Here is a 26,811-nt window from a genome sequence, read left to right on the forward strand (position 1 = left end):
ACTCACAGTAATCCTGTTTGAAGAGATTACAAAATGCAGACTAGGAACCTTTTAGATCACGCGTGCAGTATCCACACAATGAAGTTACAGCACTGGACTTTGGTGTGCACTGCTGTCCACATTCCCATGATTAGAACTGTGGGGCAATGTAGACAAGCCTTGAATAGCAGCCCTAATAAATATTACAGTTTAAATTACTTTTGAAAACCCTTTTAATTAGCTGAAACTATTATATTTTTCTCCTACTTTCTCCTATCCTTCTTCTCTCAACTATTTTTGGGAGACATATATGCAGTGAAAGTGTAATATGTCAGTATTTTTTTTTAAATGAAATGGCACCTATATTATGCTTGTTTTAAAGCACTGTAGGGCATGTATTAATGGACCATTAATACACCTCTTGTGAAATTGAAGTAATATGGCCTTTAACCTTGAATAGTTTAAAATGCACCTGAGGCATAGATTAATGACCCAGTAATACATCCCATTTTAATGCCCTGTTCCTTAATCAGCCCGAGTGCTCATCAAGACACGATCAGGTAAATGGTTCAAGAAAGGCAGAGATTGTTATGATTGACTAAATATCTGGTGCTAAAATGCATGCCAATTGAGAGTTATCTTTGGGGATTGCTTAAGTACCCTATTTGTGAATCCTTACCATACTAGAAGTTTTGTAGCAACCCAGATTATAGAACACACATCCATATGTATATTCATTTATGCAGCATTAATGAAAGTTATATGCATGGTATATATTATTACTATTATAGTAGCACCTAGAGGCTTAGCTGAAGACTTCATTTTACTGCGTTTTATATAATCATGTAGTAAAAAAACAGACTTTACCCCCAAAGATTTTACAATCTAAGTTAAAATTGGGTTTTAAAATCCTAGAACTTTTTTTTTCCCCAATGATTGCTTAGTATTGTTAGTCAACTCTTGCATGTGGTATTAAATGTTGTCCATGATACTGACAGGTTCTTTTCAATCATTTGCATCTGTTCAAAGGACAAATTTAGAACATTATAAATAGCACAAGTTCATCTCTGTTAATGCAACAGGATATCATAGTTGTTTTTCCAACATGTAAGTTCAGTATACAGGAGGATTTTTTACTTATATATTGAGAGGTATGTTACCCATATTTATTTCCAAATTGTTTAAGAAATTGAGTTTACACCTTCTGTAATACATGGATTTTAGTATACTTTGAAAAATAATGGCTTGTAAAGTTATTTCACACATTAGAGCAATATGAAAAGCATCTCTGCATAAGATGTGCTAGAAATTAAATTTTAAAAGATTTAGATTGTGTTTTAAGATTTTATTATACTCGAGTTCCTAATTTTTATTGTGCATAACTCAGAACTAGTGTCAGATTTCTAATAAAAAATGTTTCTCAATTTTGCAAACATAAATCAGTTTTTCCTAAATTAGGGAAACCTATGATTTGTTTATTGTTAAGAAAACATGGATATATGATGTGATTGTTACTTTAAACATTTCTGATAAGTGAAGGGATCAGGTTCTAGCAGATTAGTCTGATTATGTGATATAATATGCAACTTTTGAATACACAGTTCATGTGCACCCCAAGGAATTACTGATATTTTTAACTTTAATAAGTTGTTTAGGCAAAGAGCTTTTCTGTGAGCAGGATGTTCTTGATACATGGAAAGGCTAGGCACCAATTGTACAGTAATCTAGGTGAAAAGCATATTTTGAATCAGGAATGTGGGATGACAGCAGAAAGCAGGGCAAGGTGAGGAATGCAGAAAATAATACAAATCCTAAATCAAATATTAAAATCCAGTAAGAAGTCAAACAAATCAGACATGGTCATGGTTATGAGTCAGGCTGCTTAACTTCTATAAATATTTTTAAGAGTTTAACCTTTTAAATTCTGGCTTTTTCTACACTGCTTGCCAAATGAGTACATTCATTTACATATTTGGGGCAAACTCTGCTCACTCACTGGCTCTGCATTGCCTAAGTCCCTGCATGCACACGAACTAAAGCAGTTCTTCTGAGCAGGAACTGCACGATTTTGGGAGGCTGCACAAGGGTCAACATCTTTGCCAGTCATGGGATATCAGCATATTTGTATTAATTGTACAAAAGAGACTCAGTCTTTAATCTTGTGGTGGGCCCATTAAAGAAAATAGGATTACAAATGTGAGTAAGAGTACAGGTTTGGAACCAGTATATTGGACCATAGTTACTTGTAATTTGAGTGGGAGAGGCACCTCAGTCAAATTTGAGAGTGCAACTGACTTACTAATGCAAGATGTATACAGTGTGTAGAATATTTTATTTATTTCTATAATGCCATAAACATGCATGACACTTTACAGAACAAATAAAACATGGCCCCTATCATAGGGTCAGCTCACTGCTAGTTGTGCCTCCTCCTGATGATCCTTAGGATTAGCTCTTCCAGCTGCCACATCCTCCTCCGCCTGTGTCTCTCTCATCGTCCTCTCATCCTGCTGCCCCTCTCACTCCAAGAACTTCAGCCCATGACTCAGCCCTTTGGGTGGGTCACCCTAGGTATTCCCCTTCCTGGGTGATGTAAAAAATCTTTCTCAAACAAACTGTCCCAGGGAGTCTGCTGTCCTCTGCTTGGCCTGTGCCACAACTGCAGGGGCTGGTAGGGGAATTAATGTAAAACCAGTGTAAATGAGAATTGGTTTTGTATATCTAGTTTATTACTCAAATTATACAATATTTCATCCCTTTTTAGATCACCACTTAAAATACATGTCCTCCAATTTCAATACTCCAATTGGAATATTGATATATAGAAATCATATAACCAAGTTCTGTAACATTTCCATTTCCCAATTTTAAGCAGACCATTATTTTATGATACTTATGCAGTATATTAAAACAAGCGATACTTAGAAAATAGTTATTGATGTTCAGTTTGTATAGTTATATATAAGTTAAGGCTAGAAATTAGACAAAGACCTTCCAAAGGGAGCAGTAGGGGTAAAAAACTAATTTCTTTTAAGACTGAGCTTGATAAGTTTATGGAAGGGGTGGTATGATGAGATTGCCTATATTGGCATATGGCCCATCCATGAACTATTAGCAAATATCACATCTCCAGCCACTGGAGATGTGATAGTAGATGGGGAGGACTCTGAGTTACTACAGAGAATTCTTTCCCAGCTGTCTTACCCACATGCTCAGGGTCTAAATGATCACCATATTTGGGATCAGGAAGGAATTCTCCCCCAGATCAGATTGTAAAAGACACTGGGGGGGTTTGCCTTCCTCAGCAGCAAGGGGTGTGGGTCACTTGCTAGTTTGAACTAGAGTAAATGGCAGATTCTCTGTAACTTGAAGTCTTTAAAATAAGATTTGAGGACTTCACTAATTCAGCCACAGGTTCTGGGCCCGCTACAGGAATGTGTATGGGGGTCAGGTTCTATGGCCTGAGATATGCAAGAGGTCAGACTAGATTATCGTGATGATCCCTTCTGGCCTTAAAGTCAATGAGTTATTGTCTTCAATTCCCAAACCACTTGTTTTTTTTAAAAAAAGTAATAGCTCATCTCATTGAGTCTCAGACATGGCCATCATTTTTGTTTTAAAATAGGAAAATGAATCTTTCTAAACCAATGTTGACTGAGATGTTGCTTATGAAGATGACTAATTACTGAGTTACTTTTGATATTACTGCCAGGCAGGCAGTCATATGAGATTTCTTCAGAATTAGTAATTTTTTTCATCTCCTTAAGTTTTGAAAGTAATACACACTAGTAGACATGAGAGCTGGCAGGTAAGAAATTATTTCTGCGGTGATACCAAAAGTGAGCTCAAATTCAATTTATTTCTGTCACTTCAAATTAATGTTAGTTCACCCAGAGAAACTACATCTCTAAGTTTTAGGCACTAGAGTTATTTCTATTTAGTACTTTAAAAAAAAAAGATTTACTTTAATGAACATTATTTCATCAATATTATCAATCTTTTTTTCCCCAGAATGTCAAACTTTGAGCAATCTGAATCAGACTTTTACCAGTCTAACTATGCCACTGATATTCAAGATCAAGGTTATAGTGATTCAGGGGCCCATAAAATTTTTTATGGAAGCCAAAAGTAAGTACCCCATTGTCATAAATAGATAGCTAAGGGTTAATGTTTCTTTCACCTGTAAAGGGTTAACAAAGAGAACCAAACACCTGACCAGAGGATCAATCAGGAAACTGGATTTTTTCAAAGCTCAGGGGAGAGAATTTTTTGGGTCTGTGTCTTTGTCTGGCTCTCAGCTATGAGAGGGGATCTTTTCCATCTGTAAGTGTCTAATCTTCAGTTTCAAAGTTTTAAGTTACAAAGGTAGAAAACAAATAGGCTGTTATTGGTTTTTTTGTATTTACATGTGTGTGTTTGCTGGAATGTTTAGAATTGTATCTCTTTTTGAATAAGGCTGGTTATTCATATTTTTCTTGTAAGTAGTAGCCCGTGTATTGTCAACTTAATGCAGAGATCATATGTCATGTGTTTTTCTTTCTTTTTTATATAAAAGCTCTCTTTTAAGACTTGTTGAGTTTTTCTCTCTGGGTAGCAAAGGAACAAGGGAGGGAATTCTCTTTGTGTTAGATCTATGGAGGGTAAAGCTTCTGCACACCAGGGAATTGGTGGAAGGGGAAGAGAGAGAGAATCTTTGTTTCCTTGTATTTGGGTTTGTCTCTTTGTGGAATAGAGGAAGACATGCTTCTTGGTGGTGTGATGTAAAGAGATTGCATCAGTCTCTCAGGTTAGCCCAGAGAGAAAGTCGGGTGGGAGAGAGAGGGAAGGGAAGTGGGTTATTTCCTTTGGGTAAGACTCAGGGCTTCTGAGTCGGGGTTCCAGGGAAGGGTTTGGGGAGACCAGAGGAGCCAAACCTGGAATTTTGGCTGGTGGCAGCGAGTCAACTTGAGCTGGTATAAAGCTTAGAGGGGTTCATGCTAACTTCTTAGGTTATGAACGCATAGTTCAAGTTGGAGTAGGAAAGCTACGACACCCTGAAAGAGAAATTATTAATTTTTTTTTGAAAAGGGGTTTTCATTCAGAACAAAGTCAAGTCTAATTCCAAAATGATGTCAAAATGTTCATGGCAATTTAGGTTTTATTGACAGCCAAATGATGCAATAGCAATAGAAACACAGAGAAGCCTCTGATGAGCCTCCAGACTCTTCTTCTATCATCAAGTTTTCCAAAATATGTTCATAGAATAGAATTACAGGTTTGGAAGAGACTCGAGGTTATTTTGTCCAACCCCCTGTCAAAGCAGGACCAATCCCCAATGAATCATACACGCCAGGGCTTTGTCCAAGCTGACCTTAAAACCTCTAAGGAAGGAGATTTCACTCTCCCTAGGTACGCATTCCAGTGCTTCACCACCCTCTAGTGAAAAGTTTTCTAATATCCAACCTAACATCCCCCACTGCAACTTGAGACATTCTCTTGTTCAGTCATTTGCTACCATTGAGAACAATCTAGATCCATCTCTTTGGACCCCCTATCAGGTAGTTGAAAGCAGCTATCAAATCCCCTCCTCTTCTTTCTTCTGCAGACTAAAACAAACCTTACCTCTCTCTCAATAAATCATGTATTTCAGCCTGCTAATATTTTGTTGGCCTCTGCTGGACTCTTTCCAATTTTTCCACATCATCTTATAGTGTGGGACCCAAAACTGGACAACAGTATCCAGATTAGCTCACAATGTCAAATAGAGAAGAATGATCAACGTCCTCATCTGAATGCCTGCTTATACATCCCAGAATGCCGTCAGCCTTCTTGGCAACAAGGGTACACTGACTAATATCCAGCTTACTCGTCCACTGTAACCCCTAGGTCTTTTCTGCAGAACTGCTGCCTAGCAGTCGTCCCTAGTCATGTAGCACTGCATGGATTCTTCCTCCTCAGTGCAGGACTCTGCATTGTGTTGTTGAACTTCATCAGGTTTTTTTGGCCAATCCTAATTTGTCTAGGTCCCTCTGTATTATCCTACCCTCAGCAATATCTATCATTCTCCCAGTTTAGTGTCATCTGCAAATCTTCTGAGGGTGCAGTCCACACCATCCTCCAGATCATTAATGAAGATATTGAACAAAACTGGCCCCAAGACTGACCCTTGGGGCACTCCGCTTGATTCCGGCTGCCAACTAAACATGGAGCTATTGCTCACTATCTGTTAAGCCCAATGATCTATCCAGCTTTCTGTCCACATTATAGTCCATTCATCCAACCCATACTTCTTTAACTTGCCAGCAAGAATACTGTGGGAGACCGGATCAAAAGCTTTGATAAGGTCAAGGAATAACATGTCCACTGCTTTCCCCTCATCCACAGACCCAGTTATCTCCTCCTAAAAGGCAATTAGGTTAGTCAGGCATGACTTGCCCTTGGTGAATCCATGCTGACTATTCCTGATCACTTTCCTCTCCTCTAAGTACTTCAGAATTGATTCCTTGAGGACTTGCTCCATGATTTTTCCAGGGACTGAGGTGAGACTGACTGGCCTGTAGTTCCCCAATCCTCCTCCTTCCCTTTTTTAAAGATGGGCACTATATTAGCCTTTTTCCAGTAATTTGGAACCTCCCCCAATCACCATGATTTTTTAATGATAATGGCAAATGGCTCTGCAATCACATGCATCAACTCCTTTAGCACCCTCGGATGCAGCGCATCCGGCCCCATGGATTTCTGCTCATCTAGTTTTTCTAAATAGTTCCAAACCACTTCTTTCTCCACAGAGGGCTGGTCAGTCCCAGTGTAGCAGTCTGGGTGCTGACTTTGTTTGTGAAGACAGAGGCTATGTTGTCATAGCCGATGAGATTTGTGCCCATGCCCCCCCTTAATCAGAGAGTTTGTAGAGGCAAGGTGATCTACTAAAAGCCAGGTTAACCACTCTCCCCGATTCCCTTTGGGCTCCCTGACAGCACAGCTGCTTTGGAATCCCCTAGCCACCACTGCCTATGGGAAACACACCCCACAATCCCTTTCCCTGCTGTCTTCAGCCAATCATTTTCCCAGCTGCATGTCCCCAACACTATTGCAGCTAAATTGAATGATTCCAGGGAAACAATTAATTCTCTCAGTCTGCACAAGTGATCCAAGGATCAGGCCCCCTCCATGTTGAAAATCACAGGGAATAAGAATGGTTTGTGGGTTAAGACTGGGGATCAGTGGATTTGTGATCAGCTTCCAACTCTGGGTGACCTTGAGCTCATCACTTTATTCTTTCTGTACCTCATGCCACATCAGCAACATGGATTTTCCCCACCTTTTATCTGTTTTCACTATCTAGAGTATAAAGTCTCTGGGGCTGTTTTACTATATACACGTGCAGTGCTAAGTCCAATGAGGGCTTAGTCATGGCTGGGGCCTCTAGGCATTACAGGAATACAAATACACTATATAATAATAGTTAGGAAATAATTGGGCCTCATGATATTAAGACAGATTTTTAATCACACATTTTTAGAACTTTTTACAGGTGTTTAAGAAAAACATACATTCAGATATAATATATATATATAAAAAAATTCCCCTCTCACCCCTATGGGTGGTATGTGTCTTCCTCAACCTCGGGTCCTCTACAAGAGGCCTGGGAGTTTGAGGGTTCTGCATAGTATCTTAACTGTTCCTAGCACTGTACTCTTCTGGACAGAGAGCTCTGATGTTGTTCCTGGGATCTGTTGGAGCCACTCACCCAGCTTAGGAGTCACAGCCCCGAGTGCTCCTACCACCACTGGGACCACTTTGGCCTTCACTTTCCACATCCTCTCTAGTTCCTCTTTCAGGCCCTGGTACTTCTCCAGCTTCTCATATTCCTTCTTCCTGATGTTGCTGTCACTTGGCACTGCTATATCTATCACCACCGCTGTCTTCTGGTCCTTGTCTATTACCACGATGTCTGGTTGATTGGCCAGTACCTGCCTGTCCGTCTGGATCTGGAAGTCCCACAGAATCTTAGCCCTGCTATTCTCCACAACCTTCTGTGGAATCTCCCATCTGGTCTTGGGAGGGTCTAGCCCATACGCTGTGCAGATGTTCCTGTACACAATGCCAGCCACTTGGTTGTGCCGTTCAGTGTATGCTGTTCCTGCCTGCATCTTACATCCTGCCACTATGTGTTGGACTGTCTCTGAGGCTCTCTCTGCACAGTCTGCACCTTGGGTCCTCTCTAGTGTGGTAGACCCTGCTTCAATGGATCTGGTGCTCAGTGCCTGTTCCTGTGCTGCTATGATCAGTGCCTCAGTGCTGTCTTTTAGTCCAGCCCTTTCCAGCCACTGGTAGGATTTCCCAATGTCAGCCACCTCAGCTATCTGTCGATGGTACATCCCATGCAGGGTCTTGTCTTGCCATGGCACTTCTTCTGCTTGGTCTTCCTCCCATGTCTGCTGCTGCCTCAGGCATTCTCTCAGCAGCTCATCTTTGGGGCCATCTTACTGATGTACTCCTGGATGTTCCGGGTTTCATCCAGGACAGTGGCTTTGACGCTCACCAAGCCCCGCCCGCCTTCTTTCCGGCTGGTATACAGTCTCTGGGTGTTGGACTTGGGGTGGAAACCTCCGTGCATTGTGAGGAGCTTCCGGGTTTTCACATCGGCAGCCTCCATGTCCTCCTTTGGCCAGCTCACTATACCGGCAGGGTATCTGATGACCGGCAGGGCGTATCTGTTGATGGCGTGGATCTTGTTCTTCCCACTGAGCTGGCTCTTCAGGACCTGTCTTATCCTTTGGTGATACTTGGATGTTGCTGTCTTCCTTGCCTCCTCATCGTGGTTTCCATGTGACTGTGGGATGCCAAGGTACTTGTAGCTGGTCTGTATGTCTGCTATGTGGCCCGCTGGTAGTTCCACCCCATCAGTCTTGACTACCTTCCCTCTCTTCACTACCATCCGGCCACACTTCTCCAGTCCGAATGACATCCCGATATCCTCACTGTAGATCCGCGTCAGGTGGATTAGCGAGTCGATGTCTCGTTCATTCTTAGCATACAGCTTGATGTCATCCATGTAGAGGAGGTGGCTGATGGTAGTTCCACTCCTGAACCTGTACCCGTATCCAGTCCTTGTGATTATCTGGCTGAGGGGGTTTAAGCCTATGCAGAACAGCAGCGGGGACAGTGCATCACCTTGGTATATGCCGCACTTGATGGCCACTTGTGCAAGCTGCCTTGAGTTGACTTCCAGTGTTGTCTTCCATAGTCCCATTGAGTTCTTGAGGAAGGTCCTTAGTGTCCTGTTGACTTTGTATAGCGCCAGACATTCACAGATCCACGTGTGCGGCATTGAGTCGTAGGCTTTCCTGTAGTCAATCCAGGCTGTGCTCAGATTGGTCTGTCTAGACCTTGAGTCTTGGGCGACTGCTCTATCTATGAGCAACTGGTGTTTTGAGCCTCTGGTGTTGTTTCCCAATGCCCTTCTGAGCTGTGCTCATGTACTGGCCCATGTGGTCCTGTAGCTTGGCAGCTATGATGCCTGATAGGACTTTTCCATGTGTGGGGAGGCAGGTTATTGGCCGGTAGTTGGCGGTTCTGTCCCTTGCAGGGTCTTTCATGATCAGCACTGTCCTTCCTTGTGTTAGCCAGTTTGGGTGGGAGCCTGCTGCTAGCAGCTGGTTCATCTGTGCTGCTAGGCGTTCATGCACTGCTAGTTTCTTTAGCCAGTAGGTGTGGATCATGTCTGGTCCAGGTGCTGTCCAGCTCTTCATGTTCTTGACCCGCTGCTGGATGTCTTCTACTGTGATGGTGACTGGTTTCTGTTTCTGGGAGATTGCTGTGCTCTGTTCTCAGGTCCTGCAGCCACTTTTGCACTGGTGTTATGAGTCTTCTCTTTCTCCCATATGTTCTTCCAGTACTGTTCAGTTTCTGCTGCTGGTGGCTCTGCTGTTATGTGTGTTGTTGCACTGCAGTTGGGAGTACACCTTGGATGGTTCTTTGGAAACAGGGGCATTTACTTTTTTGGCCTCTGCTTCTCTAGTGTATCTCCTTAGTCTGGTAGCCAGTGCTGTGAGCCTTTGTTTAGCAGTCTCTAGGGCTTCAGATGGAGTCAGGCCCTTGTTATTTTTCCAGTAGCCGAGTCTTATCCTTAATCTCTACACCCTTCTGTAGTTCCACAGCTGACTAACTTCTCTCCGGAGTCGCCTTGATCTTATCCTCCAACCTCATTTTTCCAGGGTGGGTACAATGGTTTGATCGTCCAGTAGCCACTTATCTCCAACATCTGGCGCGGACCTTGTTAATCCGGGCGACGTCCGAGCCGGCATGACTCTCCTAGTTCGTGTACGCTTGATTTGAGGTAGGCAGCTGAAGCGTTAGGGGTCTATTGTGCCCAAGGACTCCCTATCTGGAACAGCCTGGTTGGGTGACTCAACGGTGGATGAATGTCTGGCGCTATACAAAGTCCAACAGGACACTAAGGGCTTCCTCAAGAACTCAATGGACTATGGAAGACAACACTAGAAGTCAACTCAAGGCATCTTGCACAAGTGGCCATCAAGTGCGGCATATACCAAGGTGATGCACTGTCCCCGCTGCTGTTCATGCATAGGCTTAACCCCCTCAGCCAGATAATCACAAGGACTGGCATACGGGTACAGGTTCAGGAGTGGGGAACACCATCAGCCACCTCCTCTACATGGATGACATCAAGAGTCTGTATGCTAAGAATGAACGAGACATCAGACTCTAATCAACCTGACAGCGGATCTACAGTGATGTTGGATATTCGGGATGGTCAGCTTCGGACTGGAGCATAAGTGTGGCCGGATGGTAGTGAAGAGTCCATCCAGGTAGTCAAGACTGATGGGGTGGAACTACCAGCGGGCCACATAGCAGACATACAGACCAGCTACAAGTACCTTGGCATCCCACAGTCACATGGAAACCACGATGAGGAGGCAATCTGGAGAGACAGCAACATCCAAGTATCAGCCAAAGGATAAGAACAGGTCCTGAAAGAGCCAGCTCAGTTGGGAAGAACGAAGATTAGGGGGTCTTTTTGCCCAAGGGACCCCCTGCTGTTGCCACGCCATCAACGGATATACGCCCTGCCGGTCATCAGATACCCTGCGGTTAGTAGTGAGCTGGCCAAAGGAGGACATGGAGGCTGCCGATGTGAAACCCGGAAGCTCCTCACAATGCACGGAAGGTTTCCACCCCAAGTCCCAACCCAGAGACTGTATACCAGCCGGACCGGGGAAGGCGGGCGGGGCTTGGTGAGCGTCAAGGCCACTATCCTGGATGAAACCCGGAACATCCAGGAGTACATCAGTAAGATGGCCCCCAAAGATGAGCTGCTGAGAGAATGCCTGAGGCAGCAGCAGACATGGGAGGAAGACCAAGCAGAAAAGAAGTGCCATGGCAAGACAAGACCCTTCATGGGATGTACCATGGGACAGATAGCTGAGGTGGCTGACATTGGGAAATCCTACCCAGTGGCTGGAAAGGGCTGGACTAAAAGACAGCACTGAGGCACTGATCATAGCAGCACAGGAACAGGCACTGAGCACCAGATCCATTGAAGCAGGGGTCTACCACACTAGAGAGGACCCAAGGTGCAGACTGTGCAGAGAGGCCTCAGAGACAGTCCAACACATAGTGGCAGGATGTAAGATGCAGGCAGGAACAGCATACACTGAACGGCACAACCAAGTGGCTGGCATTGTGTACAGGAACATCTGCACAGCGTATGGGCTAGACCCTCCCAAGACCAGATGGGAGATTCCGCAGAAGGTTGTGGAGATAGCAGGGCTAAGATTCTGTGGGACTTCCAGATCCAGACGGACAGGCAGGTACTGGCCAATCAACCAGACATCGTGGTAATAGACAAGAGCAGAAGACAGCGGTGGTGATAGATATAGCAGTGGCCAAGTGACAGCAACATCAGGAAGAAGGAATATGAGAACTGGAGAAAGTACCAGGGCTGAAAGAGGAACTAGAAGGATGTAGATAAAGTGAAGGCCCCAAGACTCCAGTGGTAGTAGGACCTGGGGCTGACTCACTAAGATCCCAGGACTCAATGCATCAGACGCTGGATCTGTCCAGAAAGTCTGGCAGTGCTATACAAAGTCAAGAGGACTGCTAAAGGACCTTCCTCAAACTCCATGGGGCCTATGGAGAGACAACACGAGGTTGAGGAAGTCAACTCATAGGCAGCTTGCACATAGTGGCCATCAAGTGGGCATTTTTTATACCAAGGTGATGCACTGTCCCCGGCTGCTGTTCTGCATAGGCTTAACCCCTCAGCCAGATAATCACAAGGACTGGATACGGGTACAGGTTCAGGAGTGGAACTACCATCAGCCACCTCCTCTACATGGATGACATCAAGCTCTTATGCTAAGAATGAACGACGACATCGGACTCGCTAATTCCACGTGACGCGGATCTACAGTGAGGATATCGGGATGTCATTCGGACTGGGAAGTGGCCGGATGGGTAGTGAAGAGAGGGAAGGTAGTCAAGACTGATGGGGTGGAACTACGCCAGCGCCGGCCACATAGCAGACATACAGACCAGCCTACAAGTACCAATTGGCGTCCCACAGTCACATGGAAACCACGATGAGGAGGCAAGGAAGACAGCAACATCCAAAAGTATCACCAAAGGATAAAGACAGGTCCTGAAGAGCCAGCTCAGTGGGAAGAACAAGATCCATGCCATCAACAGATACGCCCTGCCAGGTCATCAGATACCCTGCCGGTATAGTGAGCTGGCCAAAGGAGGACATGGAGGCTGCCGATGTGAAGACCCGGAAGCTCCTCACAATGCACGGAGGTTTCCACCCAAGTCCAACACCCAGAGAACTGTATAGCCAGCCGGAAAGAGAGGCGGGCGGGGCTTGGTGAGCGTCAAAGCCACTGTCCTGGATGAAACCCGGAACATCCAGGAGTACATCAGTAATGATGGCCCCCAAAGATTGAGCTGCTGAGAGAATGCCTGAGGCCAGCAGAGACATGGGAGGAATGAAGACCAAGCAGAAGAAGTGCCATGGCAAGACAAGACCCTGCATGGGATGTACCCATCGACAGATAGCTGAGGTGCTGACATTGGGAATCCTACCAGTGGCTGGAAGGCTGGACTAAAAGACAGCACTGAGGCACTGATCAATAGCAGCACAGGAACAGGCACTGAGCACCAGATCCATTGAAGCAGGGGTCTACCACACTAGAGAGGACCCAAGGTGCAGACTGTGCAGAGAGGCCTCAGAGACAGTCCAACACATAGTGGCAGGGATGTAAGATGCAGGCAGGAACAGCATACACTGAACGGCACAACCAAGTGGCTGGCATTGTGTAACAGGAACATCTGCACAGCGTATGGGCTAGACCTCCCAAGACCAGATGGGAGATTCCACAGAAGGTGTTGGAGAATAGCAGGGCTAAGATTCTGTGGGACTTCCAGATCCAGACGGACAGGCAGGTACTGGCCAATCAACCAGACATCGTGGTAATAGACAAGGACCAGAAGACAGCGGTGTGATAGATATAGCAGTGCCAGTGACAGCAACATCAGGAGAATGGATCATGAGAAGCCTGGAGAAGACAGGGGCCTGAAAGAGGAACTAAAGAGAGGATGTGGAAAGTGAAGGCCAAAGTGGTCCCAGTGGTGGTAGGAGCACTCGGGGCTGTGAAACTCCTAACTGGGTGAGTGGCTCCAACAGATCCCAGGAAACATACATCCAGAGCTCTCTTGTCCCAGAAGAGTGCAGTGTCTAGGAACAGCCTACAGCTAAGATACTGCGCAGAACCCTCAAACTCCCAGGCCTCTGGTAGAGGACCCGAGGTTGAGGAAGACACATACCACCCATAGGGGTGAGAGGGGAATTTTTTTTTAATTTTTTTTTTATATATATATATATATATAATATATTCCATTAAAAATAGATAAATAACTTGAGGGTGTCATTGAGGCTGCAAATTAAAAAAAAGAAAAGAAAAGAAAAACCTCAGGGTAGTCCTGCAACCTTAAATGACCTAGTGTGTTCCTGTATTATGATCATTTGTAATCATGAAATTGAAGATAATTTTATCCTGGGGACCCCTTCCTTATTCAGTGTGCTGGGTGAAAGACACAATGAAAGAGGAAGGAGTGCAGGGTATTTGGGTAGGGAGGGAGCTGGTAGTCTGATCACAAAGGAAATACAGCAGTGGACAGTTTTGGATTATTGTGAGGCTGATTGTCACAAGTTGCCTGTTTGACTGACTACTTACCCAGATGTCTAACTGTACTTATTGTTGTAGGTGCCAGGGACAGGAGTCGCCTCAACCTGGTGCTTTTGTTCCTCTACAAATGCTTTCATCTTCTCAAAGTTACATAGGCCAGATTTTGCAGCCAACGTACAATCCAGAGTTTTTATCTCACTCTAGTTATGCTGACAGTTTTGACGAAGAACCTCCTTTGCTAGAAGGTAAAGAATTAAAATATTAACTTTGTGGTTACCAGCTGCATATATGGTTCTTTTTGCTAACTCATGAAAGTCACTAGAGAAACATTAATATCCAGTAGAGCCACCGTCCCCAGTAGTTAGACTTGATATTGGCCTGTACCTCTCCATCATTTCAGCCAAGATCTCTGAATCCTGCAGGATGGACATCTGCCAGGAGCTGGATCCTGCAGTTCTTGCACACTCCAAATACCCTTTAGGTATCAGGATCAGGTTTAGAGAAGAGAAAATAGGAGCGTGTGTCCAAGTTCCTGCATTGCATACATGCAGGCAGAATTTGTACCAGGGCCCAGATCCAAGTCACATATTAACAGGTATTAGATATTGTCCTAAACTGGAAGTAAAATTAAATCCCCTAGCCTCTTCAAAATAAATACAACCAACCAAACCTCACCTCATTTACATTTGCTTTGACATACCTTGTCTCAAAACCAGACTTTGTAAAAATTCACTTGGTACAGTTGTATAAGAACTGTAACTCTTGGCTAGTTGACAACACACAATCAAAATCCTTACTTGTGCATTTTAAGAAATAACAATCAATCCTAGACTGTCAAATCAGAAAAAATTACTGTTGATTTGTTATTTTGTATTTCTAATATATTCACATGTTTATGATTGGAAGGGCAGTGCCACAATTTGCATAGAAAATAGAAGTATTAATTCATTTTTATGGCACATAGATCATATACTTTACTACCACTAGGTGACAGCATAACAATAAATTTTGTATTAAGGCTTCATAGCAATTTTCCCCCTCTGTATTTATATCGCACAATAAGACATCATGTGAGGGTACCTATAATTAATAAACATGTATTATAATAAAGTTTGCATACCTAGTAATAAATTTACTAGTTAAAAAGACTTAAGGCAGCTTCTTTCAGTGGAAAACTGGAGAAAGTTTGTGCATCCTGCATACCTTCAGCTAGTTGACCATTAGAGTGTAAAAAAGGTACTGTTTATTATAAGCAAGGTATGTTCAAGCCTTAATACTTGTAGCTAACAAACAGGTGAAGATTTCTTTCTATTTACAGAAATATTGCTGCTTTATGAATAACAAATAGATAAGGGTAAAATTGGACTTATTTGTCACTGATTCAACATAATGAAGCAAAGTAAATTCTAGGCAAATTCAGCTGGATACTGCACCATTGAGGTCAATGGGATTTTTACCATTGACTTCCATAAGAGCCAGATTGTTGTGCCTATTGTAAATAGAATGTAGAAGTTCCAAACCTGCAAGCACCACATGCAGTTCACCCTACAACAAGGCTGTTTTGATCCACAATGTTCCAGAGGTGTTCAGATCTGGCATGTGGGTCAGGCCCATTTCCAGTTAAAATGTATATTTACAGTAACATAATTAGAGTATAGACAATGCATGCAAAATATCTGGCCTCAATGTTCTCAAAAAAATGGCCTGGCAGAGTGCAAAACATGGACATCTGCTTTTTGAATTGGGTGTTGGTCCCACAAATGCTGGCTATCCAATTCCAATATTGCCCTAACCCATACTGGAGCATCACAGGAAAAAAGTTACTCCTGAGAGTTTGAATATTTATGCAGAGATTAAGGATGAAATCCTGGCCCCACTGACGTCAATGACAAAGCTCCCATTGACTTCCATGGGGAAGGATTTCATCCAGCATTGAGTGATCCATAGGAATAATTTTGCAAGTGCAAAAAGCCCATAAAATCCTACGTATGTTATTTTTGCTTTTCCTCGAAGCGAAGTGTCATGTTTTTAAATGCCTCTAGCAGTACAGCATTAAGACACTTCTCTTGTCAGATTTTCACAATTAAAGCATGTGTCTCTGATGTCCTCGATGTTCTAAAAAGCCTTGAATTCTGCATTTACTGCTGATCAGCATATTATTTGAGGTCTCAGTTAATAAGATTTTAGAAACATATATATTGTAAAAATAGGAAAACCAAACACGTGAACAGTGTTGTCAGTATTTTTGGTCCATCACGTAAGATTCAATTTAATAAATTAATCATCCCAGCTTGAAGTCAGAATTCAGTCCTAAAGACATTGTATGAGCAGCTGGAATCAGAATACATTCTACTGAATTCTTATTTCCTTGCGGGGGAAGAAAACAGCTCATCTTGTTACTTTGGACTTGTGGTATCTAGTAGATTTGTATATAAAAGCTTCTAAAAATCATGGATAATTATGGAACTTTCCTTTTGCAGAACTGGGGATTAATTTTGATCACATATGGCAGAAAACATTAACAGTTCTAAACCCAATAAAACCAGCGGACGGCAGCATTATGAATGAGACAGACCTGACTGGGCCTATGGTTTTCTGTCTGGCCCTTGGAGCTACACTGCTACTGGTATAATAAGGCAGAAGTCATGAGATTGTAAAGTTCATAACTATAAAATAACAACTGTGTGCAGTTTTGGAAGATGCTGAGCAGGTACAAAATGAAATGTTTGCTTCAGTGTCTATTGAGAGTGGATATAAGAACATCTCTTTGCTGTACAGCTTATACATGCAGTATTTAAATATAAAATTACACCTTGATGTAACACAGTAAAATGATTTCAATAAAAGTATAAAAGCAGGGCATATTTTCTGGGCATATGTGCCTATATATAGAGAGATTTTATACAATGTATGTTTCAAGAGGCTCCACTCACAAGAAGTTCACCGCATGGAGCAGTTTGCAGGGTCAAGACCTACATTACAGTACTGCCAACTCTAGCCATTTTAATGTGACTCTAGCCATATTGGGGTGTTTTTACCTGTCTCATGAAAACATGATGAAAGGTGCCAAGTCACAATTTCCCCCTTATTCAAAATGGCACCATCTCCTATTATTGTCAAAGGGCTGAAAAAAGCAAGATGGCCACCATTTCCCTACAGTCTATCTGCATGTGGAAGTCAGACTTCTCCTAACAATTTTGGCTGCCACCTCCCCCTGTTTCCAGTGAGATTGAAGCTATCCCCACAAGCAAAATGGCTGCCACTTTGTGGTTCAAGGGGCTAAACAAGACACAGGGACTGTGAGAAGCAGCAGAGACACTGTGAAAGTTGGATGGGGAGAGTGAGAGGGAGCAGAGCACTGGGGAAAACAGGAAGGAGGCTTAGGAGTTGCAAGGGAATAGGGTAAAGCAGGGGATTAGGTGTGGAAGAGGGAGGCTGGGGGAGGTGCAGAGGACAGTGATGGAGTGGGAGATTGAGGGGATAAAATGGTAGCTGCCCCAGCCTCGGGGCAGTGGTGGGTATGAGGAGTCCCTCTGAGCAGCCAGGGGAAGGCAGCATTGCCCATTCTTGTAAATTGTTCGTAAGTCACAGGATTTAGGAGGTATGATGTGGGAAGCTCCTCTGATCCCATGATTTTCAGAGCTGGGCAAAGTTGTGTGTAAAAGGCTTGGAGCTAAGGATACAGACCTGTCCTGCCACCAAGTCCTGCTTTCCTATGTGGGCTTATAGCAGAGAAAGAGTTCTTAGGCAGCAGGTGGGAAGGGAAGGATGATGTCAGAGAAGTGGTGCTGCTTGGTCCCAGGTAGAGAAGTCATGGGGCAGCAGGAGGCATCAACAGGAAATGGCTGGCAATTCCCTTATCTTAGGGGTGAGGAAAGGGTAAGTGAAGTCTATATCTGAGCAGCCAGAGAGGCATGCAATTTTCTGTGCATTAAGCGTTGGCTTTTCAACCTGCAATTATCACACACACATTCGCAGAGGAATAGAGGAGAGTTAAAGTCAAAAGACAGATGAAAAAATGTGATTTGATTATGATTATTATTTTTAAATTGCATGCTTTTTTGGTCCAGTCTCATGATTTTTGAGACTCTGACTCACGATTTTTGATCTGTGGGGGTTGGCAATATTGAAATTGGAATGAGAATAGGAAGATGTTCCAGCATGACACACACCCTCCATTTTGTTGCTATTGAAAAATGGACCTCTGTCAATATTATTGTGGGGAAGGAAATAATTTTTTAAAATATCTCCTTGTGCAGCTACTTGTCAATTAATGTTGGTAGTACTTTTTTTCCAGATTTCCTTGCAAGCATAAAAAATGGGCAGTATTTAAACATCTTCTCTTCTTTCTTATCTTCCCCCCGTCTCCATCTCCTGCCTCACCCCTCTCTACCAACTAACAGCTTTTTGATAGCAGGAAAGCTGAACCAGAAGCTACCAAAGACTCCTAATTCAACTATTGATCAGAGACAATGGGGCTCCCTATTGCTACTAAAACATTGCATTGGTTGTTGGCAACTGTTTCTCTGAAAGGGAGTGGAAACACATGGCAATTTTGAGGAATGGAGTGCTTCCCTAGCAATGGAGCACTCTAATTCGGGGTGAGGGCTCTAATTCTCTGTTTCCTCTATGATAAACTGCTGAATCAGAAGAATCTTACAGATCCTAGGAATATTTGTGCAGTGCCTTGAACATGCAAACTTCAATATAAATAATGACTATTGTTATTTCCAGTTCAATTAGACATACCCATACTAGCTCACATCGAGCTACTGTGCTAAAAGTAGAAGTGTAGCTACAGTATCATAGGCAGCTAGCTGTCCAAAGTACGAGCCTATCCAAGAACTAGCCCAACTCACCATCCTGGCTACACTGCTATTTTTAGTGCGATAGCTTGATCAGAATTAGCGCAGATACATCTGCACCAGCTGGAAATTACACCTCTGGCTCCAGTGTAGAATACTGTGTCTTTCTCCATTCTAATAGATACCATGCTGATATTGGTTAGGGCACCTTCCCTCTTCTCAAACCTCCTATTACAGCTCTTTAATATTAACCTAAAATATATGCATATTTTTAAAACTCTAGTTGCTACATCAGATTACTAACAACTACCTCTGGAGTCACTGCAGGTTTTTTAATAGGTTTAACTTTTTCAATTGTTTGGGGCAATAGTTTCTACGGATCAACTGATAGACGCTGTACTGCAGACAGATGCAACAACAATAATCAACTAATATTTTATATTGTTTGTTTCAGAGTATTTAATTGACACAGCCCTACTTGGAAGCTTAATCTAAGATTAACAAATTACTGTGAGAGAGACAAAAGAAGGGAGGTTAGCAGCTAAATGAAAATTCCACTTCGAGCACTGTTTGATTTACAGAGAATTTATGTCTGGTGCAGTAGAAAGGAAGGGAAAAAAGAGGATATAACTGAAGATGATGGCCCTGATTTTCTTCTCAAACCATTTTTGCACAAGTGTAGCTCCCCTGAGTTCAATGGGGATACTCCCGGTGTACATGAGATCAGAATCAGGGCCTACTAGTTTGGCAGAATTTGAACTGGAATGTGTTAAATTTACTACACTCAGTCTTGCAGAAGGAACAAAATAAAAATAAAATTAAAATATTGGGCCTGGATTCTCCACTGCCTTTCATCCTGTATTCTCAGACCTGTGTAAGGTGCGTAGAAAATGCTACCACTTATGTAAGTGCATGTAGAAGTTTGATTTGGTGGCATTTTATACCCACTCTTCACAAATGTGAGTATGCAGGGTGCAGAGCAGTGGATACTCAAGGCCCCTGGGTCTGATTCTGCTGTCTGTCACCTCCAACTGTAGTGAGATATAGAGCTTTTCACTTCTTGGTCACTGTTTCAAATCTGGCACAGATCAGTGGTGCCTGCAGCTTGTTGCTATCTAATCTAAAGACTGTTGATTGGCCTATTGGAAATGATGGTGATGAGGTCAGTGCAATTTCTATTCTAATCCATATAGGTACCTATACCATGCTCATCACCATATTATCTGAGCACATGCCAGTAATGTGTTAAGCAAAATGACCAATATCACTCATATGTTTGTTTGTTCTCTCATCCTCTCTCCAGAGGGAGAATTGTGTGTACAATAGAATGTCTTGTTTGTGATTTTTTTACTATCTATAGCTATCTAAAAATGTATACTCATGTTGCTGTATGTTTGTGTTAAAGAAAACAAGGTCAAAGAAATGTGCCTTTCATTTGAAGTGGAAGGTGGTATGGTTCGTGATGGCCCTTAGTTCCTTGAGGAGTTAGTTCTACAATCTTGAGCTGGCCTCTGAGAAAGTTCTGCGTCCTGCATAGACAAGCTTTACCCTTATGGTAAGAAGTTCCATTGTGCCAGAGGTGCAAAGTTGATGACTTCAGGCTAGAACTCTAATTATTTCCTAAAAAAACAGTTGTCAAAATCTCAATACTACCCCAACAGCCAGCATTCAGTCCACTTGTTAGCAGCTTGAGAGGCCGAACATTTCATGGGGAATGGGTACTGAACTACTCTCTCACATCTAGAAGTGATTAATCTAAATTAGAGTTGGAACGGCGTCAGTAAATTTGTGCTGTGGCTGCTGCCTATATTGTAGTTGCTTTCTGGATAAATTAGAAGATAAAAGTCTCCAGAGCTGTCAGGCCAGGTACCTTTCACACGCATTACATTGACTAAAAAGAAATTCTGAAAAAGAGTGAGTGATTCTCCAGCTAAGTGTAGCAAAAAAAAGATTTGCTGATAGTTACTAGAAAGATTAATGTGGCAGGGAACATATACCATGGAGCAGCGGAGTCATAATACTTTGTGCTATACATGCTAGGTTTGGGTTCAGAAGCAAACTGTGACTCCTGCATGGTAGCCAAGGAAAGGAAGGGATAAATTCACCCTGAAATTCAACATATTTTCCCCAAAGGTTCACAAACTTTTATCGAGCCTGGTCAGAGTTTTGGGTTTGTAGTGGAAAGAGACTCCAAGTCTTGCCAGGTTTGGTGTTTCGTTGTGAAATATTCAAACTGCTGTAATGAAAGGGTACATGATGTCCCTAATACACAAAGGAAATCACAAGTGTTACTATCTACTAAACAGATTGTGGCCTTGGTAATTTTTAAGAAAACAATGATACATATTACAAAAAAATAGTAGGTCATCCCCACTAACCAATCTAGCATGAAATGTCTCAAGTGATGAAGCTTCGACCACTTTTCTTGGGAGACCCACAGCCTCACATCTCCTAGTCCCAAGATTTTCCTGATATTTAACCTAAAGTTTAATTTAGTTATTTTTATCTTACGACTCCAAACACCTTCCTGAGTCTCCCTAACCAGTTCCTGTCCTTCCTTGGAGCTTGATTACTACAAAGAAATGTAGAATTGGGTCCTGTATTTCTATTCATTCAATGCAAATTAAAATATAAATTATTAATGAAACATTCATCTTGGGATATTTTTATTTGAGGGGAGAAAAAATCCCCAAATACTGGCCTTGATTCTGATCACACATAAAATGGCATAAATGAAGTCAGTGTAAAACTTGTATAAGCAGAAAGAGGATCACACCTCATGCTTTCATTTTGTTTCCTCTCAGTGTTTCATGATTCATGGTACATGTATGCTGTTTTGTACTTACTCATATTTCAGGCAGGAAAAGTTCACTTTGGCTATGTATATGGCATCAGTGCTGTTGGGTGCCTAGGAATACATGCTTTACTGAACCTGATGAGCATAGCAGGTGTCTCATATGACTGTGTTGCCAGTGTACTGAGCTACTGCCTGCTACCCATGGTGGTCCTGTCCAGTTGTGCAGTCGTCTTCTCACTACAGTAAGTATCAGAGTATTATGGCAAAACCCATAAGGATTACTGTAATTAAGTCTAATATTATACAAAAAATTTAATGCTAAGACTAGAGGACACTTTATATTGCCAAAAATTGGAAGGAAAATATCAGTACGTGAAGGAACTAAAAAGAATGTTAGTATTTTCAGATGGAAATGGACAAAGTGTGTGTGTGAGAGAGAAAGTTTGAGTGTAATTTTAGTTCTAGAATAGCTCAGAGATCTGTCCCACTTTATATGAGCCACAAAATCTGGTGAATTTGGATAAATAGTTCTAGTTTGGAACGACAGTATCTTTATTTAAAATAAAGTTGTGCTCAAAACTGAGGCCGCCTCTGATTTTTTGTTTTGTAAAACCACAGCAGTAGTAGTTCAAATCCAGGTTTCAGCTTTCAACCAGGGTGCTGGTATCTGCTTCAGAAAATCCCCAAGCACATACAATACATTTGTAATAGACTTTTAGTAGGTTTACAGCATGTCTTTAGAAATCCAAAAATATTTACAGTGGTAGCTCTTAAAACTTGACAGTTTTATCAGAAATAGATAAGATTACATCAGTATCTGCAATGTTCCCTTGTGTGTTCTTACTTACAACAGGAAATGCCTTAAATGCTACAAATACTGAGGTCATCTAACTGCAAGCTATTAAAGGCAACTGGCAGTTTTCAAGGAAACGTTTATTTGTTTTTTAAATAGAGCTGATCAAAATCAGAGTTCTTTGGTCAAAGTTTGAAATTTTAATGAAGCATTTTGTCAATTTCTAATTTTAAATTTCATGAACAGCTTTAGTTTAGTCTCTTTTCACAGAAAATTTACCTAAGCTAATGGCCAGATAAGATACAAAGAGAGAATTCAGTAACTGAAACCAAGCTCATTCTCTTAGCAAAGATAGCTGTTAGGCTCATAAACATGAAAATTCTTTTTTCATATTTTTTTATGCAAAATTAACAATTTCATTTTAACTTTGAATGAATTAAAATTTGGGACAAGGAGGGTGCAAAGTGGCACAAAAGAAATAGCCAACACTTTCAAGCAAAAATGTGTGAAACAAAATTCAGTTTTTCACAGGGCTATTCATGTCAATCTAAGATGGCACTGTGCCTAATCACAAGCTGAGTACATTTTCTAGGGGTAATAGTGTCTGATAAGAATAGATTTAAATAAGCAGTTTGCTGATCTCTCCCCTCCCCCTTGGAAGCCCTTCTTTAGACAAAATCCTTGAACAGAGGGAATATCCCATTTACTGGGGCTGTGTGCTAAGGCAAGTGAGTATGGGGCTGAAGAATGGAATCCTCGGGCTCAGTTTGCAGCAACTGGGCACATCTACAGGTTGTGTCAAGACGTGGTCAGCAATTATTCCCCATCTTTGTGCTCTGGTCAATAGGTCCATGCTGTGTGCAGATCCGAAGTTGAAAACCTTCCATGTTCCACAAATCCCTTTCCATGTTCCTGTGCAAATTGTACCTTAGAGCTTGGCTCCATGGCACACAAATGTAGCCTGCCTGAATAGGCTCTGTTGTCCAGTCCTTCAATTTTCCTTGCATTTTGAGACTTTTGTGCTCCTGGAAGGTGCCTGAGGATTTGGCCTTCATAGACACCACTGGCACCAGGGCCATACTAGTGCTAAACCATTTATTTCAGCAGGAATGTGCTGTTAGACTAAGAGCTGAATCTTTAAGTGCACCTAAGCAGCTCTTGGCTGACTGGGGCAAAGGTGACTTCATGCCATTTTCCATCACTATCAATCCTGGAGCCAGCCGGGGTGGCCAGTTTGGCTCCCAGTCCAAAGTAGAACAGCCACAGTTCTGCTCTAAATTGCACCAATTTCTCAATGCCCCCAAAGTGCTATTATGCTAGATGGGAATTGCCACTGCACAGCATGCACCTGCTACATCCTTTCTGATTTTGTTCAATATCTTCATTAATGGTCTGGAGGATGGCAGGATCGCACCCTGAGCAAGTTTGCAGATGACACTAAACTGGGAGGAGTGGTAGATATGCTGGCGGGTAGGGTTAGGATACAGAGGGACCTAGACAAATTAGAGGATTAGGCCAAAAGAAATATGATGAGATTCAACAAGGACAAGTGCACAGTCCTACACTTAGGATGGAAGAATCCCATACGCTGCTACAGGCTGGGGACTGACTGGCTAGGCAGCAGTTCTGCAGAAAAGGACCTAGGGGTTACAGTGGATGAGAAGCTGGATATGAGTTAAGAGTGTACCCTTGTTGCCTAGAAGGCTAATGGCATTTTGGGCTGTAAAAGTAGAAGCACTGCCAGCAGATCAAGGGATGTGATCATTCCCCTCTATTCGAGATTGGTGAGGCCTCATCTGGGGTACTGTGTCCTGTTTGCTTGCCCCACACTACAAGAAGGATGTGGAAAAATTGGAAAGAGTCCAGCGGAGGGCAACAAAAATGATTAGAGTGTTGGAGCACATGACTTATGAGGAGAGGCTAAGGGAACTGGGGTTGTTTAGTCTGCAGAAGAGAAGAATGAGGGGGGATTTGATTGCTGCTTTCAACTACCTGAAAGGGGGTTTCAAAGAGGATGGAGCTAGACTGTTCTCAGTGGTAGCAGATGACAGAACAAGGAGTAATGGTCTCAAGTTGCAGTGGGGGAGGTTTAGGTTGGATATTAGGAAAAACATTTTCACCAAGAGGGTGGTGAAGCACTGGAATGGGTTACCTAGGGAGGTGGTGGAATCTCCTTCCTTAGAGGTTTCTAAGGTCAGGCTTGACAAAGCCCTGGCTGGCATGATTTAGTTGGGATTGGTCCTGCTTTGAGCAGGGGGTTGGACTAGATGACCTCCTGAAGTCCCTTCCAACCCTGATATTCTATGATTCTCCTGACACACCTCTAGTGTGTGCTCTATGCCAATGGGGCAGAGAAGGAATGATGTAAGAGCCAGTGTGAGTGATCACAAGTGAGTGATACAAGACTTTGTCTTTTCTCAAGCTCGTATTCCCTACCACACATGGCCTCTAGAGACCATCAGGCTGTCTTGGTAAAAGAGCAAATGTGCATAGCCTCATTTAAATCATAACATATTGTGCATGTTGATTTTAGCTGAATTTCTGTTCACTTTGTAATTTAAAAGCTCAGAGCCCAGTTTTGCTTATAGCCCTGGACAAAGTAGTTGGAAGCTTGCTAGTCTTCCAAGTAATACCATTGATGGAGCTGTTGTTTCCATCTGAAATGGAGCAATCAATTTTGCTTGATGTTTTATTGTTTTAATTCACTGCTCAACCTTGACTTTTATTACGTAAGTCATTCCTTGTTTGTACCAGTGACTACTGCCTTATTAACAACAAGATCTTAGACATGAACGAGACTGTGATAAGACTTCATTCTGCACATATTAACCAGTGGATTCTCTTTGTTTTATTTTTGCTTCATAGGGGGATACTTGGAACCTCGTTAGCTCTGATTATTATTGGATGGTGCAGTCTGTCAGCTTCCAAAATTTTTCTCTCTGCATTAGCCATGGAAGGCCAGCAGCTTCTCGTGGCTTATCCCTGTGCTCTACTTTATGGTCTTTTTGCACTTCTGACTGTTTTCTGAATGTACTTTGTGGCAGCCTGATAATATTCTATGTTTGTGGGTGTTTTTACTTTAATCCTCCTAGATTCACATGAAATTCCATTAACAAAAATAGATTGTGATTTACCTTTTATTTTCTTAATGGATCATGGATAAAGAAATAAAATCAGGACGATAACTTTAATAATGACATTCTAAAAATCTCAAACCTTAAAAACATTTTGCTCAGATATTAGTAAAAATAAGGCATCTTAGGGAGGAAATATGCAAAATAAAATGTAATTTTAAAAAATGATATTGTGTACTTGCAGTGTTTTGATGGGGATAATATATATTGTGGAAGGGGTAAGTGAAATGCAATAACAATGAAGTATTTTATAGGCATAGTAACTCAAGTGAAAAGTTTCAAGTAATTGTTTTAATGTAAGTAATGTTCAATTTGGCATTTTACATGAATATAAAAAAAGTCTTTCCTTTTTTTTTTTAAAGAGGTTGAATGGCCTTTGTTTATAATGTTGAAGAATTGCCAAAGATGGACAGCAAGAGCAAAGTTATTACAATACAAAGTAAGCAAACTAGGAATGTCATCCTGTTTTTTGGGGTTTTTTTTAAGAAATGTGTCTCTGCAAAGTTTTGTTGTACTGTACATAATGTACAGTAATGCTAGAGTCTAAAATTGCCACTAAACCACTGCCTGCTGTCACTGCAGAAAAAACACTGCACTAAGCAAAGGTAACTACTAAATGTGTCTCCTGAAAGGCAGAACTGCATTTGTGCAAGCAAAGTACAAATCTCACCCATTTTGTATACAGAAAAAAAATCTATTCACTGCTGTTAGTAATACAGCAACCCAACATTTTTGTAACAGTGCTGGAGCACAGAATGCATAAAATATTTCAAAAAGTACTATTGGGAGTATCAAGTCATCAGACAGGAATAAAGATGTCTGGGTATGCTTAACGTTTTAAGAGGCAGTATCCTGTGTTAGTGAAAGAAACTGAAGAATGTAGTCATAAAAAGGCTCGAGAAACAACACTGTAAAGGCAGAACTGAATAATAAACATAATAAACTAAATTGTAATCAATGTTTTTACGCATTTTTCTCTTTGAGGAATATTCATTGATTTTTCTCCAGTGTTTTCATTATTCAAAACTATTCAGTGAATTTTCTGCTAAATATTTTACCTCTGTGGATTGATAGTGAATAGTTGTGTGTAGGTATTCAGTATTCACTATCTGAACTG

The 26,811-nt window shown here is 42.1% G+C and overlaps 1 protein-coding gene across 1 annotated transcript; it reads left to right on the forward strand.

Moving 5' to 3' along the window:
- The first annotated feature begins 1,044 nt into the window (after nucleotides 1-1,044).
- YIPF7 (Yip1 domain family member 7) lies at nucleotides 1,045-26,652 on the forward strand. The gene is made up of 6 exons (XM_032789905.1): nucleotides 1,045-1,130; nucleotides 3,991-4,107; nucleotides 14,244-14,410; nucleotides 16,646-16,791; nucleotides 21,828-22,009; nucleotides 25,426-26,652. Exons 2-6 carry the CDS (start codon nucleotides 3,992-3,994, stop codon nucleotides 25,586-25,588), a joined length of 774 nt encoding a protein of 257 aa, XP_032645796.1. The 5' UTR covers nucleotides 1,045-1,130; nucleotide 3,991; the 3' UTR covers nucleotides 25,589-26,652.
- The last annotated feature ends 159 nt before the right edge of the window (nucleotides 26,653-26,811 follow it).

This window comes from Chelonoidis abingdonii, chromosome 5, assembly GCF_003597395.2.
Source record: "Chelonoidis abingdonii isolate Lonesome George chromosome 5, CheloAbing_2.0, whole genome shotgun sequence".
Lineage (NCBI taxonomy): Eukaryota > Metazoa > Chordata > Testudines > Testudinidae > Chelonoidis > Chelonoidis abingdonii.

Bases quoted from the DNA above. Each gene is read 5' to 3' on its own strand.
- YIPF7 (XM_032789905.1), top strand. From the start codon at position 3,992: ATGTCAAACTTTGAGCAATCTGAATCAGACTTTTACCAGTCTAACTAT. The intron at 4,108-14,243 runs GTAAGTACCCCA...TTATTGTTGTAG, and splicing joins ATTTTTTATGGAAGCCAAAA to GTGCCAGGGACAGGAGTCGC. The intron at 16,792-21,827 runs GTATAATAAGGC...CTCATATTTCAG, and splicing joins TTGGAGCTACACTGCTACTG to GCAGGAAAAGTTCACTTTGG.